The sequence below is a fragment of the Gossypium hirsutum genome, chromosome A03 (assembly GCF_007990345.1).
Source record: "Gossypium hirsutum isolate 1008001.06 chromosome A03, Gossypium_hirsutum_v2.1, whole genome shotgun sequence".
In the NCBI taxonomy this organism is placed as follows: domain Eukaryota; kingdom Viridiplantae; phylum Streptophyta; class Magnoliopsida; order Malvales; family Malvaceae; genus Gossypium; species Gossypium hirsutum.
This window is the reverse complement of record NC_053426.1, coordinates 74,275,806-74,286,494: the sequence shown is the minus strand read 5'-3', so window position 1 is coordinate 74,286,494 and position 10,689 is coordinate 74,275,806. Positions and strand designations below refer to the sequence as shown.

Genomic DNA, 10,689 nt, shown 5'->3' with positions numbered 1-10,689 from the left:
TAATTTTAAATTGGTTAAACTGTGCAATAAGTGATACCAAAACCATAAGAACAAGTAATTCCTCAGAAAGCTTGATCTTAAGTGCCTTAAGTCTTGAAGTAACATGAAAGAAGTAAAAAGAGATGACATCTCAACCTTGTCATTTTTTGACAAAATGTTTCTCAATTTCATTAAAGAAACCATTAGCCTGAGTAATCTCTTCAGATTTTGTGCCCCTAAAAGCTTTTGGAATGTTGTGCTAATGATCATTAAACTCGTGCGGTTTGAACGATCTCACCTTTCAAAATCCCTTTTAGCATTAAGGGTGCTTGTCGTTGTAAGAGGTGCAGGTTGTTCTTCTCTTAGTGTAAGATCTATGTTCATACAACCAAGCATTATAAGTAAGTGTCTTTTCCATTCCTTGAAATTAGTCCCATTAAGCATGGGTATAAATTTATATTAGCAGATATTGTGGCAGCAGAAGATGAACTAACTGAATATAGAGAAAAATAGATAAAAACAAGCTCACATGAATATTCATAAGTAAACAATAAATTCAAAATAGTGGCTAATCCCACCTTAAGATACGAAACACAACATTAATATCAAGTCTTTGGACAGTAATATTAACAGTAAGTGATACTCTTGTTGTGGCAATCAAACATTAACAATAAATTATGTCAAATAATGAATCAGTCTTTGGACTAACTTATTGCTCACATAAAGTACCTTATAATTGTCACACATTAATCACCACAGATGTCATTAAAATTCTGCCAAATATTAACTTACCTTTAGGTCAATTAATAAACGCATGAATCACAAAAATATATAATCATCTTGATATTTTAAATAAGCTAATCTACGTAAAAGATGTCAGTTTGATGGCATTTTGTTTCAACTAATCTATTTAAAATTTTAGACATCCTTAATTAAATCCTAAAGTCAAAATATGGATTTGTTTGTTTCAAAATATTTCAAATTTAAACCAAAATAATTTGAATAAAGGTAAATCTTATCTCAAGATATCAGACATTCCATTAATATTTCATCTTTGGACAAAAATATTAACTTGCAAATGATATCTTATTGTAGTAATCAAAGATTGACAATAAAAACATGTCGAACAATAAATCTTCCTTTGGACCAATTTTTTGCTCACATGTAAAACCGAATAATCGTCACAAGTTTATTACCACAGTTGCACGTGTAATTTTGTTAAATATTAACCTTCCTTTGGGCCAATCAATATCAACGTAACTTAAGTTACATGCACATAACCTTTTATATTTTAAAACAAAATAATTTCAATAATAAATGTCACTTTGGCAACTTATTATTTCAATTAAGTTATTTTAAAATATATATAAATATACCAATATTTAAATTTAAAATATTCATATCATTAACCCAAAATAAGATTGTCTCATTACTGAATGAGAAATCAAATACCTTAATATTTGAAAAATTACAAACAGCCATTAAAATTTTATAATAAAATTAAAAATCAAATTTTATTAGACTCAACTTAATACTCATAATTATCATGAGTTTACATAAAATAAAATAAAAAACCATATGACTTAGCGATTTCTTTTTATAAAAGAAACTGACTTAAAAAAAAAAAAAGTTGCAGCGACTATATATATACACACGCTGGTATACAATCATACAAGCAGCATATTTTAATATCTTAAACATAAGCAAACCACGTTTATATATATAATAATCATTCGAATATATTATGCCATGCAAATATATATAAAGAATGTTGGAATAAGCATAATATTCCATGAATTAATACATCAATTAGTTACCTCACTTGAGGTAATTGGCAGCCGCTGATCGAAGTGATTAACAACCTTTGATAGCAATAATTCGAAACTAAGGATAGCATCAATTTAAGAGCATAACAATAGCAAAGAGCAGCAAGGGGAGACATTCAACGGCAGAAGAAAGGCAACAATCAACACTTGAAATTAAAGTAAATATTGCACGAATGTGGAACTGATCGACAACAAGGTTTTGAAGCAATAAGAAAAATAACAAATAAAATCATTTTGATGTATATGAAGGACTAATCGCCTATGATTCAAGTCAACAAACTCAATCCATTGATTTTTAACATCACACAAATATTCAAAATTTTAAAACTTAAAAGCTTCCCCATATAACCCTAAAACTTGTGCAATTTTTATTTCAAACTGATTTTTTTTATGAAGAATGAATTAATCCATATATAATAAAAAATAACTCATTCTCAATTATTTGACACAACAAGACTCGGATGCCTCTTGTTAGAACCGCAAAACAAGATCTAATATAAAACTTAACAAACCAGGATCTATCGTGTCAAATCATTAATAATAAATCAAAAACAAAAGAAGACGCGGAAGCGTATCTGAATCTAGTGATTTCTTGAAATCTTCAGATTTTATAGTTTTGGTCTTCCAAATTAGCACACAAGTAATTTAGAGAAGGTAGCTCTCTTTTTTTTTAAAATGGGATATTAAGAAAGTTACATATGTGTAATTTCGAGACCATAACTCTAATATATATAACTTTTGAACATTAACCATATTTTCTAATCTACCCATGATCAATTAGAAATTAATTATTAAAATATTTAGACATATTTGTTACTATTATTATATATGTGATATTTTGTTGAAAACAACATGAGGCGCAAGCTCATTCTACTCACTACTAATTCCTTGTGCACAAGTAATCCATATGGAATATATTAATAAATTCAATTGTGCATATGTTTTTAGTTAGGATTAATTAGGAAAATTAAATATAGACTTGGTTATTGTTATCTTTTTTTTTTTTTTTACTTCGAGGGAAACAAATATGATTCCATTTTTATTTATTTTTCTTTTAGGGTTTTAGTTGCCTGCAGGTTTCAATAGAAGAGAGTGAAATTTCGGAGTTTTTATTTTTTGTTTTTCTTTTATTATGAGTTACTAAACTTTTCTTTTTAATCAAAAAAGAAATTGATTTTTATTCTTTCTTACTAAATATTCATGTTTATTAAATGTAAATAACATATTTGATAGTTTGCAATTAAAATTTTTAAATTCGTAGTTATTTAATTATTTTAATATTTATGACAAATAACATGGTCGAATATATTATATAAATATATAAAATAATTTAAATGACTTTAATTGTATGTTTGTTGCTTGTTAGATGAATCTTTTATTGATAAATTATTATATTTTAAATTAAATCATAAATATATTTTTGAAAAATAATGAACAAATTTTACGTCATTATCGAAAATTTTGTTATTAATCAAACTAATGCATTTTGCCTTTAACTATATTCTTATTATATTGAATGATCAAGTTTTAATTACGATTTTCATTTTAGCAATTTTAATTTTATTTTTTCCTTTACTTTTTATTTTACACCTATTTATTTCACTATATACAAATTTTATTTTTGAGTCAATTTTGTTTGGTTGGATTTGATATTCATCATTATTAAATCACAAGGGTGAAATCCTGTATGAATTATATATTTAAAGAAAATATAAAAACTTAAATTAAATTTATAAATATTTATAATAATTTAATTTATTAAAATACCTATAATAATTATATTGAAGAAATTGATAAATTAATTTTAGATTAAAAAATAAATTAGTCATTTTGTTAATAATACTATCTATTTTTATTATTAAAAACTAGTCTGACTAACAAAATAATCAATGTTTATATATTATTTTGTTGTGTAAGGATCGGATTGCAATAATAGAAATAAACAAAATTTTCAACAAAATATTCCTTAATCTATAAATAAAAGTAGCAACAGGCTGGCTCCATGCCAATCATATTTTAGATTTCCCAATAAGAATTCAGATTTCCTTCCATAATCCATAGAAACAACGATTGAAGAGGATACAATTCACCATCCTAAAAAGAGTTGTCCAAATTACACTACACGTTTCCATTTCTGGATCTCAACACTGAACATTGAAAAGATGTTCCTATATAAACAAAATTCTCACTACTTGAATCATTCTCAGTCTTATTCTCCGAGAAACGGTGAACCTGAACTGCCCTTCCCACATTCTAATACTTTCACTCATTACTAGAAAAATGGCGGCTAATTTTATTACTCACTTATCTCTGGTTCATCCAAAACCTTCACTTTCTGCTAAATCCCTTCAAAACCCGTCTCTGTCTCACCTCTCCAAGCTCTCTCCTTCATCAAGTCTCTCTCTCTCTCTCTCTCTCTCTCTCTCTCTCTCTCTCTCTCTCTCTCGTACAGAGTATCACAGGGACGTTCTTTTTCTGGTTTGCTTTGCAGATGTTTGTTTTTTGCCAATCAAGAGAAGTGGGGTTGTGGGAAAACTCTCATTCGCATCGGCTGTATCGGATTCAACATCTTCAATTCCGGAAAACAAGAAAATCAGCAAGAATCCCATTATCGTCATTGACAATTATGATAGTTTCACCTACAATCTTTGCCAGGTTTAATTGCATCTTCAAAAATTTGTTTCCTTCTCTCTGTCTAATCTTTCGTCTTCTCTGAGTTTCCCTTGATTCTGAAACGCTGTTGATTGCCTAGAAATCTTTACGAAAACAATATAGAATTACTCGTTTCCAGTTTTCACTATGCGTGAGAATATAGGGAAGACTTGAGAATTTTATTAAAGTTAAGAAACCCAATTAACTTGACTATAATAGGAAGAAAGTACTTTATTAGATATGTTTTTTTCCTTATAATATATCATATATGTTTGTTTGTATGTATACATGCATGTATATGGTATAGAAACGTTGTAATTTCGTTATGGCTAATTGTCAATTGAAGGCAAATATGGTTTGTGGGTATCAACCAGAAAAATGATGTGTTGTGTTGAAAGTTACCTATACTGTGGTGATTTGAATTCGGCATCCTTTATAATGGAGGTCCAATTTGATGGTCTTGACCAATGAAATTCAGTACTCAACAGCAAGTGCAAAGTCTCTGGTCAGAGATTGCCACAATTGCAATAAAAAAAAGACTTTATCTTCCCTTTTTTTTATGGTAAGAAAAAATGTTGAGAAACAGACAGTATTAGGGAATAGAATTATATTTGACCACACGAATGTGGGGACCGTCCCTGCTTGATTCTTGTCTTTCTCCTTTTAAGAAGGTCTACTGTTCGTTTTTATCATCACCTTACGAAATGAATAATAGAATTTACATTACAGAATTTCCAGTACTTGAAATGTTGTTTCTTCATCATGTTGAATGTCCTCAGAGTTTACCTATAATTTTGTAGTATGTGGGAGGGCTTGGATGTCATTTTGAGGTTTATCGAAATGATGAGTTGACAGTAGAAGAGTTAAAAATGTAAGAACTAAGCTTCTTACTGCTGCAATGTGTTTTTATAATCCACTCATTTAACATGATGGTTACTTGGGTGGTGAATGATTACTTGTTAACATATAATCTCGAAATATTTGATTCAATAACGACACTTTTCTTGTATATTTGTAGGAAAAATCCTAGGGGAGTGCTTATCTCTCCTGGTCCAGGTAATAGTTTGTTATATATTTTTTTCAAACTATAAATAAATTAAACATGAGAATTTTCATATTTAAGCATTTGATGTATACTTTGTATTCTATCCTTCATATAGGAACACCCCAAGATTCTGGAATATCATTGAAAACAGTTTTGGAACTTGGACCTATTGTACCTTTGTTTGGTGTTTGTATGGGTTTGCAGTGCATCGGTGACGCTTTTGGAGGTGAGCATTCTAGGATACCTTAAGCAACTGTTGTTTATGCTAATAATGTTTCTACACAACACAATATTTATGCTAAGAAGGCTAAATTGACATTTATTTTTATTTGTTTATGAAAATCATGGAAGATTAGCTGCTTGCTGGTGGGATTTTAAAGGGATCTTTGACTTAATTGAAAATGCAGGAAAGATAATCCGATCTCCCTACGGTGTTATGCATGGCACAAGTTCTCTCGTGTATCATGATGAGAAGGGGGAAGATGGGTTGTTGGCTGGATTGTCAAAGTATGCATTACTTCTTCTAACGTGATTCTCGGTTTAAAATTCTTCAATTATGTTTTATCTGTAGTCAAACTATCAACTTGATCATATTTGTTTCTTAAGCTATCTTTCTATACCTCTAGTGGTTCCATAACATCACTTTCTCGTAACAAGTTTCAACTTCTAGGAAATATTATGTATTTCCATTTTCCTATATGCTACTACCTTGTGCTTAGCATGTGTTATATTGCATTTTATGTTAAAAAAAACTTCCATTTTATTTTCATTAATTTCACATCAAATTATTGGTAATTCTTTCTATTATTATGCATTTTCCAGCCCCTTCAATGCAGGAAGATATCACAGCCTTGTGATTGAAAAGGACACTTTTCCCGAGGAAGCACTCGAGGTTACTGCTTGGACAGAAGATGGACTGATTATGGCTGCTCGGCACAAAGTCTATAAGCATGTTCAGGTAAAATTACGATCGCTTTTTACTCGGAACGTATTAGTTCAATGATTTGGTTGCTATGTTAGAACTGATTTCTTCACCTAAATTAATTGTACTCCTAGCTCGAAATATTGCAGTAACTATACGTTACCATCAAAACGAATCACAAAAGAGAAGTGCTGGTTTTTTGCGCCTTCCTTGTTTCTGCCATCTAAAACCATGCATTTAATTCACTCGACTCATTTATATAACTTTGTCTGAATTAGAGTAGCAAGTTTATGGTGATGAAATTAACACATTGATCGAAAACTGTAGGGCGTACAGTTCCATCCGGAGAGCATCATAACTTGGGAAGGCAAAACAATTGTTCTTAATTTCGTCAAACTAATAGAGAGAAAAGAGGCAGCTGAATCCCGTATAGTTAATTCCGCACATAATTGGTTGAGTAGTAAATGTCAAATATGGGTATGGGAGAGTACATTGGAGATTCATCATTTATGCATTTGGACCAACCAAATATACCCTTCAAACCTAGTACTTGGGTGAATGCTGCTTTAAAAAGATTGTGATCTGTAGCTTTCCAAATGATTTACGTGACTGCTTTTGGATGACTATGTATTCTCTTTACAATTCCAGTTCAGAATTGGCCGTACAAATCCCAAAATATAATTAAAAATGTTTCTTCTAAAAGCCAAGTATTTCAGTATTCGAATCCATGTTACATGTAATTTTTCATTAAAACATCTTTTTTCAAAATTAAAAATAAGAAACTCTAAATATAAATATAAAAATACAAGTTATATCAGTTTTGTTCGTAGATTACTTGCAACATATTTTAAGTCTTGACCAATTTCAACTCCGAAGAGTATATACTTGCAAAATCAACATGCTTTATTTACTACTTACTAAATTGTTGTAATTATGTTGAGTAATCATTATGATTGTTTAGGAGGGATTAGCTTTTTTTTAGGGGAATCGACGTCAATCTAATTCTTTAATAATGGAAGGTATTCTCCTCTGGAGAGGAGAGAGTCGTGTACGGTTTATGGAGAGGAGCGCTTTAACCGTATGTGGATATATGACCACCCATCAAGAGGCGACGTGAGCTTTTCATCTTTGGTGAGATTCGAACCCCTGATCTATACTATATAGGTCAATTGTTGGGGTTGAAGTGCTCCCCTCCGTGAACCGAACATGGCTCTCCATGGAGTGAGACAAAATTCTCCCTCGGAGACAATACTTTTCATTGTTGAAGAACTAGATCAATATCTCCAAAGACGATACTTAGAAGACTTCTTCGAACGAGTTAATCCCTCCTCAACAATTATTAATGAGCATCATTAAATTGAATGCAATGGAAGTACCTAATTACTTGTTCTAATAGTCTAATTAGAGACTTGAGAATTTAAAGAATTAAGTGGGGAACTATTCATTATAACTTTTGAATTTTTTATTTTTTTAATTATTTAGTTATGTAATTGCAATTGTATTATCTAACATAACACGTGAAGATGCAACTACATTTATCACTCAAACATGTTTATTAAATTAAAAATCATTGTACTTAAGAATATGGCAAATAGTTAATTCGATCAGTTTTTTTAATTTATTTGACTTAACCAACCATCATATACAATAATCAAATTGACCAACTTATATCATATAAATCGACGTAATATCGATAGGTTCGTCTGTTAAGTCAGTTAATCGAATTCAAATAAATGTATTATAAAATATATTTAAACTAATGAAAATATAAATATATTTTACCAACTTATATGCTATAAAATAAAAATATGTTTTAAATAATTAAAAATATTAAATCAGTTAAGTCAATAGATTCCATTATGAAATTTAATAACCAATAATCGGCTAATATAACTAAATAAATAGATCATATAGCTATTTAACCGCTAAAACCGAAACAACTTATACTCTCCCCTACTTGTTATTTTAAGAAAATGACATTACTACTTTAATAATTGCACTTTCTTATAATTAATTTGTTCTATCCAAACCCAATAAACTTATTCCTGTTACATTCATAATTATTTTATTAGTCATATTTAAAATATATTATTTTAATTAATATTCATGTTTTGCCATTAATCATGTCGAATCCTTAATGATTAAACATACATTGAACAATCTTAACATCATTATGTAGTTGATGATTTTGAAATTTTCAACCATAAATTAAAAAAAAAACTACATTTAGTATGAGGTAAATTAAACTCAAGGACAAACAATGTGTTAGGATCGTCCCGAATAAGCAACGAACAAGTAAAAATAGTAGAAGAAATTGATAAGATAAACACACAAATTTAACGTGGAAAAACCCCTCAAAAGAGGATAAAAAAACCACGGGCAAAGATAATTTTACTATAATGGCAAAAGAATGAAGAGTACAAAAGATGGAGATAAAAACTAAACCCCAAAAACCCGAAAAACAAAGAACCCTCAAACGTAAACACAAAATTCTCTGAATGTGTTATGAGTTCTAATCTAATGGGTGTCACTTAATTCTAAGATTGTAAAGGAGCCTATTTATAGGCTAAATTAGTAAGTCAAATAAACTATACTAATAAATGCTAAATATATTATACTAATAAATACTAAATCTTCTAGAAAGAAAATATATTTTTGTTTAACTTGACTTGCAAGCAATCTCTTAGAATTTGGGTCACACAATTCTAACAATCTCCACCTTGACACGAATTCTTTCAATGCCATCTTTGCCAAAACCCGCCACGGGCCTATCTTGAACTATGCAGGGAATTAACTGAGTCGAATCTATGCTTAGAAGCTGGAAGACTTCTAGCCTTCGACTTGTGCACTGCCAAATCAAAACTAACCCGGGTCTGATTTTTACGAATACAGTGCCCTAACTTTTCAAAACCTGCATCCAAAAGAGAACCTCTCTTCAACGAAACGGTCATACCTTTTTCCCTCCTATGACCAAGTTGTCTCCGCTTCAAATGAGTTGACTTTGACTCCGTAACGGACGAGGGACGTCCGATTTCACCGGTCACTGTAGAACCTTCCAGAATATAAAGACTGCCGGTTCTTTTACCTTTTAACAAAACGAGAGCTCCACGAGATACTTTAATGTCGCTCGACTCGATGTTGATTCTGCATCCTTTCAAGTCTAAAATACTCAAGGAGATGAGATTCTTTCGTAAATCAAGTACATACCTGACATCTGAGAGTGTCCTAATTGTCCCATCGTGTATCCTAATTTTAACAGTACCAATACCGATTATTTTACTAGATGAATCGTTTCCCATGTGCACAACTCCACCTTCAACTGAACTGTATGTGGAGAACCATTCTCTATTGGGACACATGTGGAAAGAACATCCTGAATCTAGGATCCACTCAGACGTAAGCTTGGAGTTATCGCTCGTTGACACTAACAAGAAATCATCACCGCCTTCATCGACCAAATTAGCACCAGCTACATCTTCCTCGTTACTCTCAGCAGTTCTTTTATTTCGCAGTTTATAACAATCTGCTTTGACGTGACCTAACTTTTTGCAATAGCGACACCTTTTGTCTCGTTTCTTTGATGCTACCAAAACGGAAGCTTGTCTATCTGCTTTGCTATTCAAATCAAACTCATTGTCGAGTTTGTCTCTACTCAACAAATGACCCTTCACATCTTCGAACGAGAGTTTGTCTCTGCCATAAATCAGGGTCTCCCTAAAAGACTTGTATGAAGAGGGTAAAGAGCACAATAATAGCATAGCTTGATCTTCATCGTCAATATGAACCTCAACGTTCTTTAAATCATTTAAAAGAGTAATGAATTGACTGATGTGATCTTTAAGAAGCTCACCTTCGTTCATGCGAAACGTAAATAGATGTTGTTTCAACACTAAACGGTTAGCCAGAGACTTAGTCGCATAAAGAGTTTCTAACCTTTTCCACAAGGCGAATGAGGTCTTCTCCATCAATACCTCCTGCAATACTGTATTCGCGAGGCACAACTGGATTGCAGACAAGGCCTTTTCATCAAGCTCTTCCCATTCTGTTTGATTTAGATTCTCAGGCTTTTTCCCTGTAACAACCTTTTTCAAGCCATTTTGAACTAGAATTGCCATCATCCGAACTTGCCACAGATTGAAATTTGTCTCACCATCGAACTTCTCAATTTCAAACCTTGTTGCTGCCATCTCTGACCGGGCTGATCTATGAAAGTTAAACTAGCTCTGATACCACTTGTTAGGATCGTCCCGAATAAGCAACGAACA

The 10,689-nt window shown here is 31.1% G+C and overlaps 1 protein-coding gene across 3 annotated transcripts; it reads left to right on the top strand.

Moving 5' to 3' along the window:
- Positions 1-3,815: 3,815 nt before the first annotated feature.
- On the top strand, positions 3,816-7,044 carry LOC107886305 (anthranilate synthase beta subunit 1, chloroplastic). 3 transcript variants are annotated; one of them, XM_041099097.1, is made up of 8 exons: positions 3,816-4,200; positions 4,297-4,460; positions 5,258-5,328; positions 5,476-5,513; positions 5,618-5,728; positions 5,910-6,009; positions 6,325-6,460; positions 6,752-7,044. In XM_041099097.1, the coding sequence occupies exons 1-8, from the start codon at positions 4,086-4,088 to the stop codon at positions 6,980-6,982; spliced, it is 966 nt and encodes a 321-aa protein (XP_040955031.1). In that variant the 5' UTR covers positions 3,816-4,085; the 3' UTR covers positions 6,983-7,044. The 3 variants fall into 3 exon arrangements, with proteins under 3 accessions (XP_040955031.1, XP_040955030.1, XP_016665694.1); XM_041099096.1 differs by having other exon boundaries at positions 3,816-4,460; XM_016810205.2 differs by lacking the exon at positions 5,258-5,328 and having other exon boundaries at positions 4,172-4,460.
- The last annotated feature ends 3,645 nt before the right edge of the window (positions 7,045-10,689 follow it).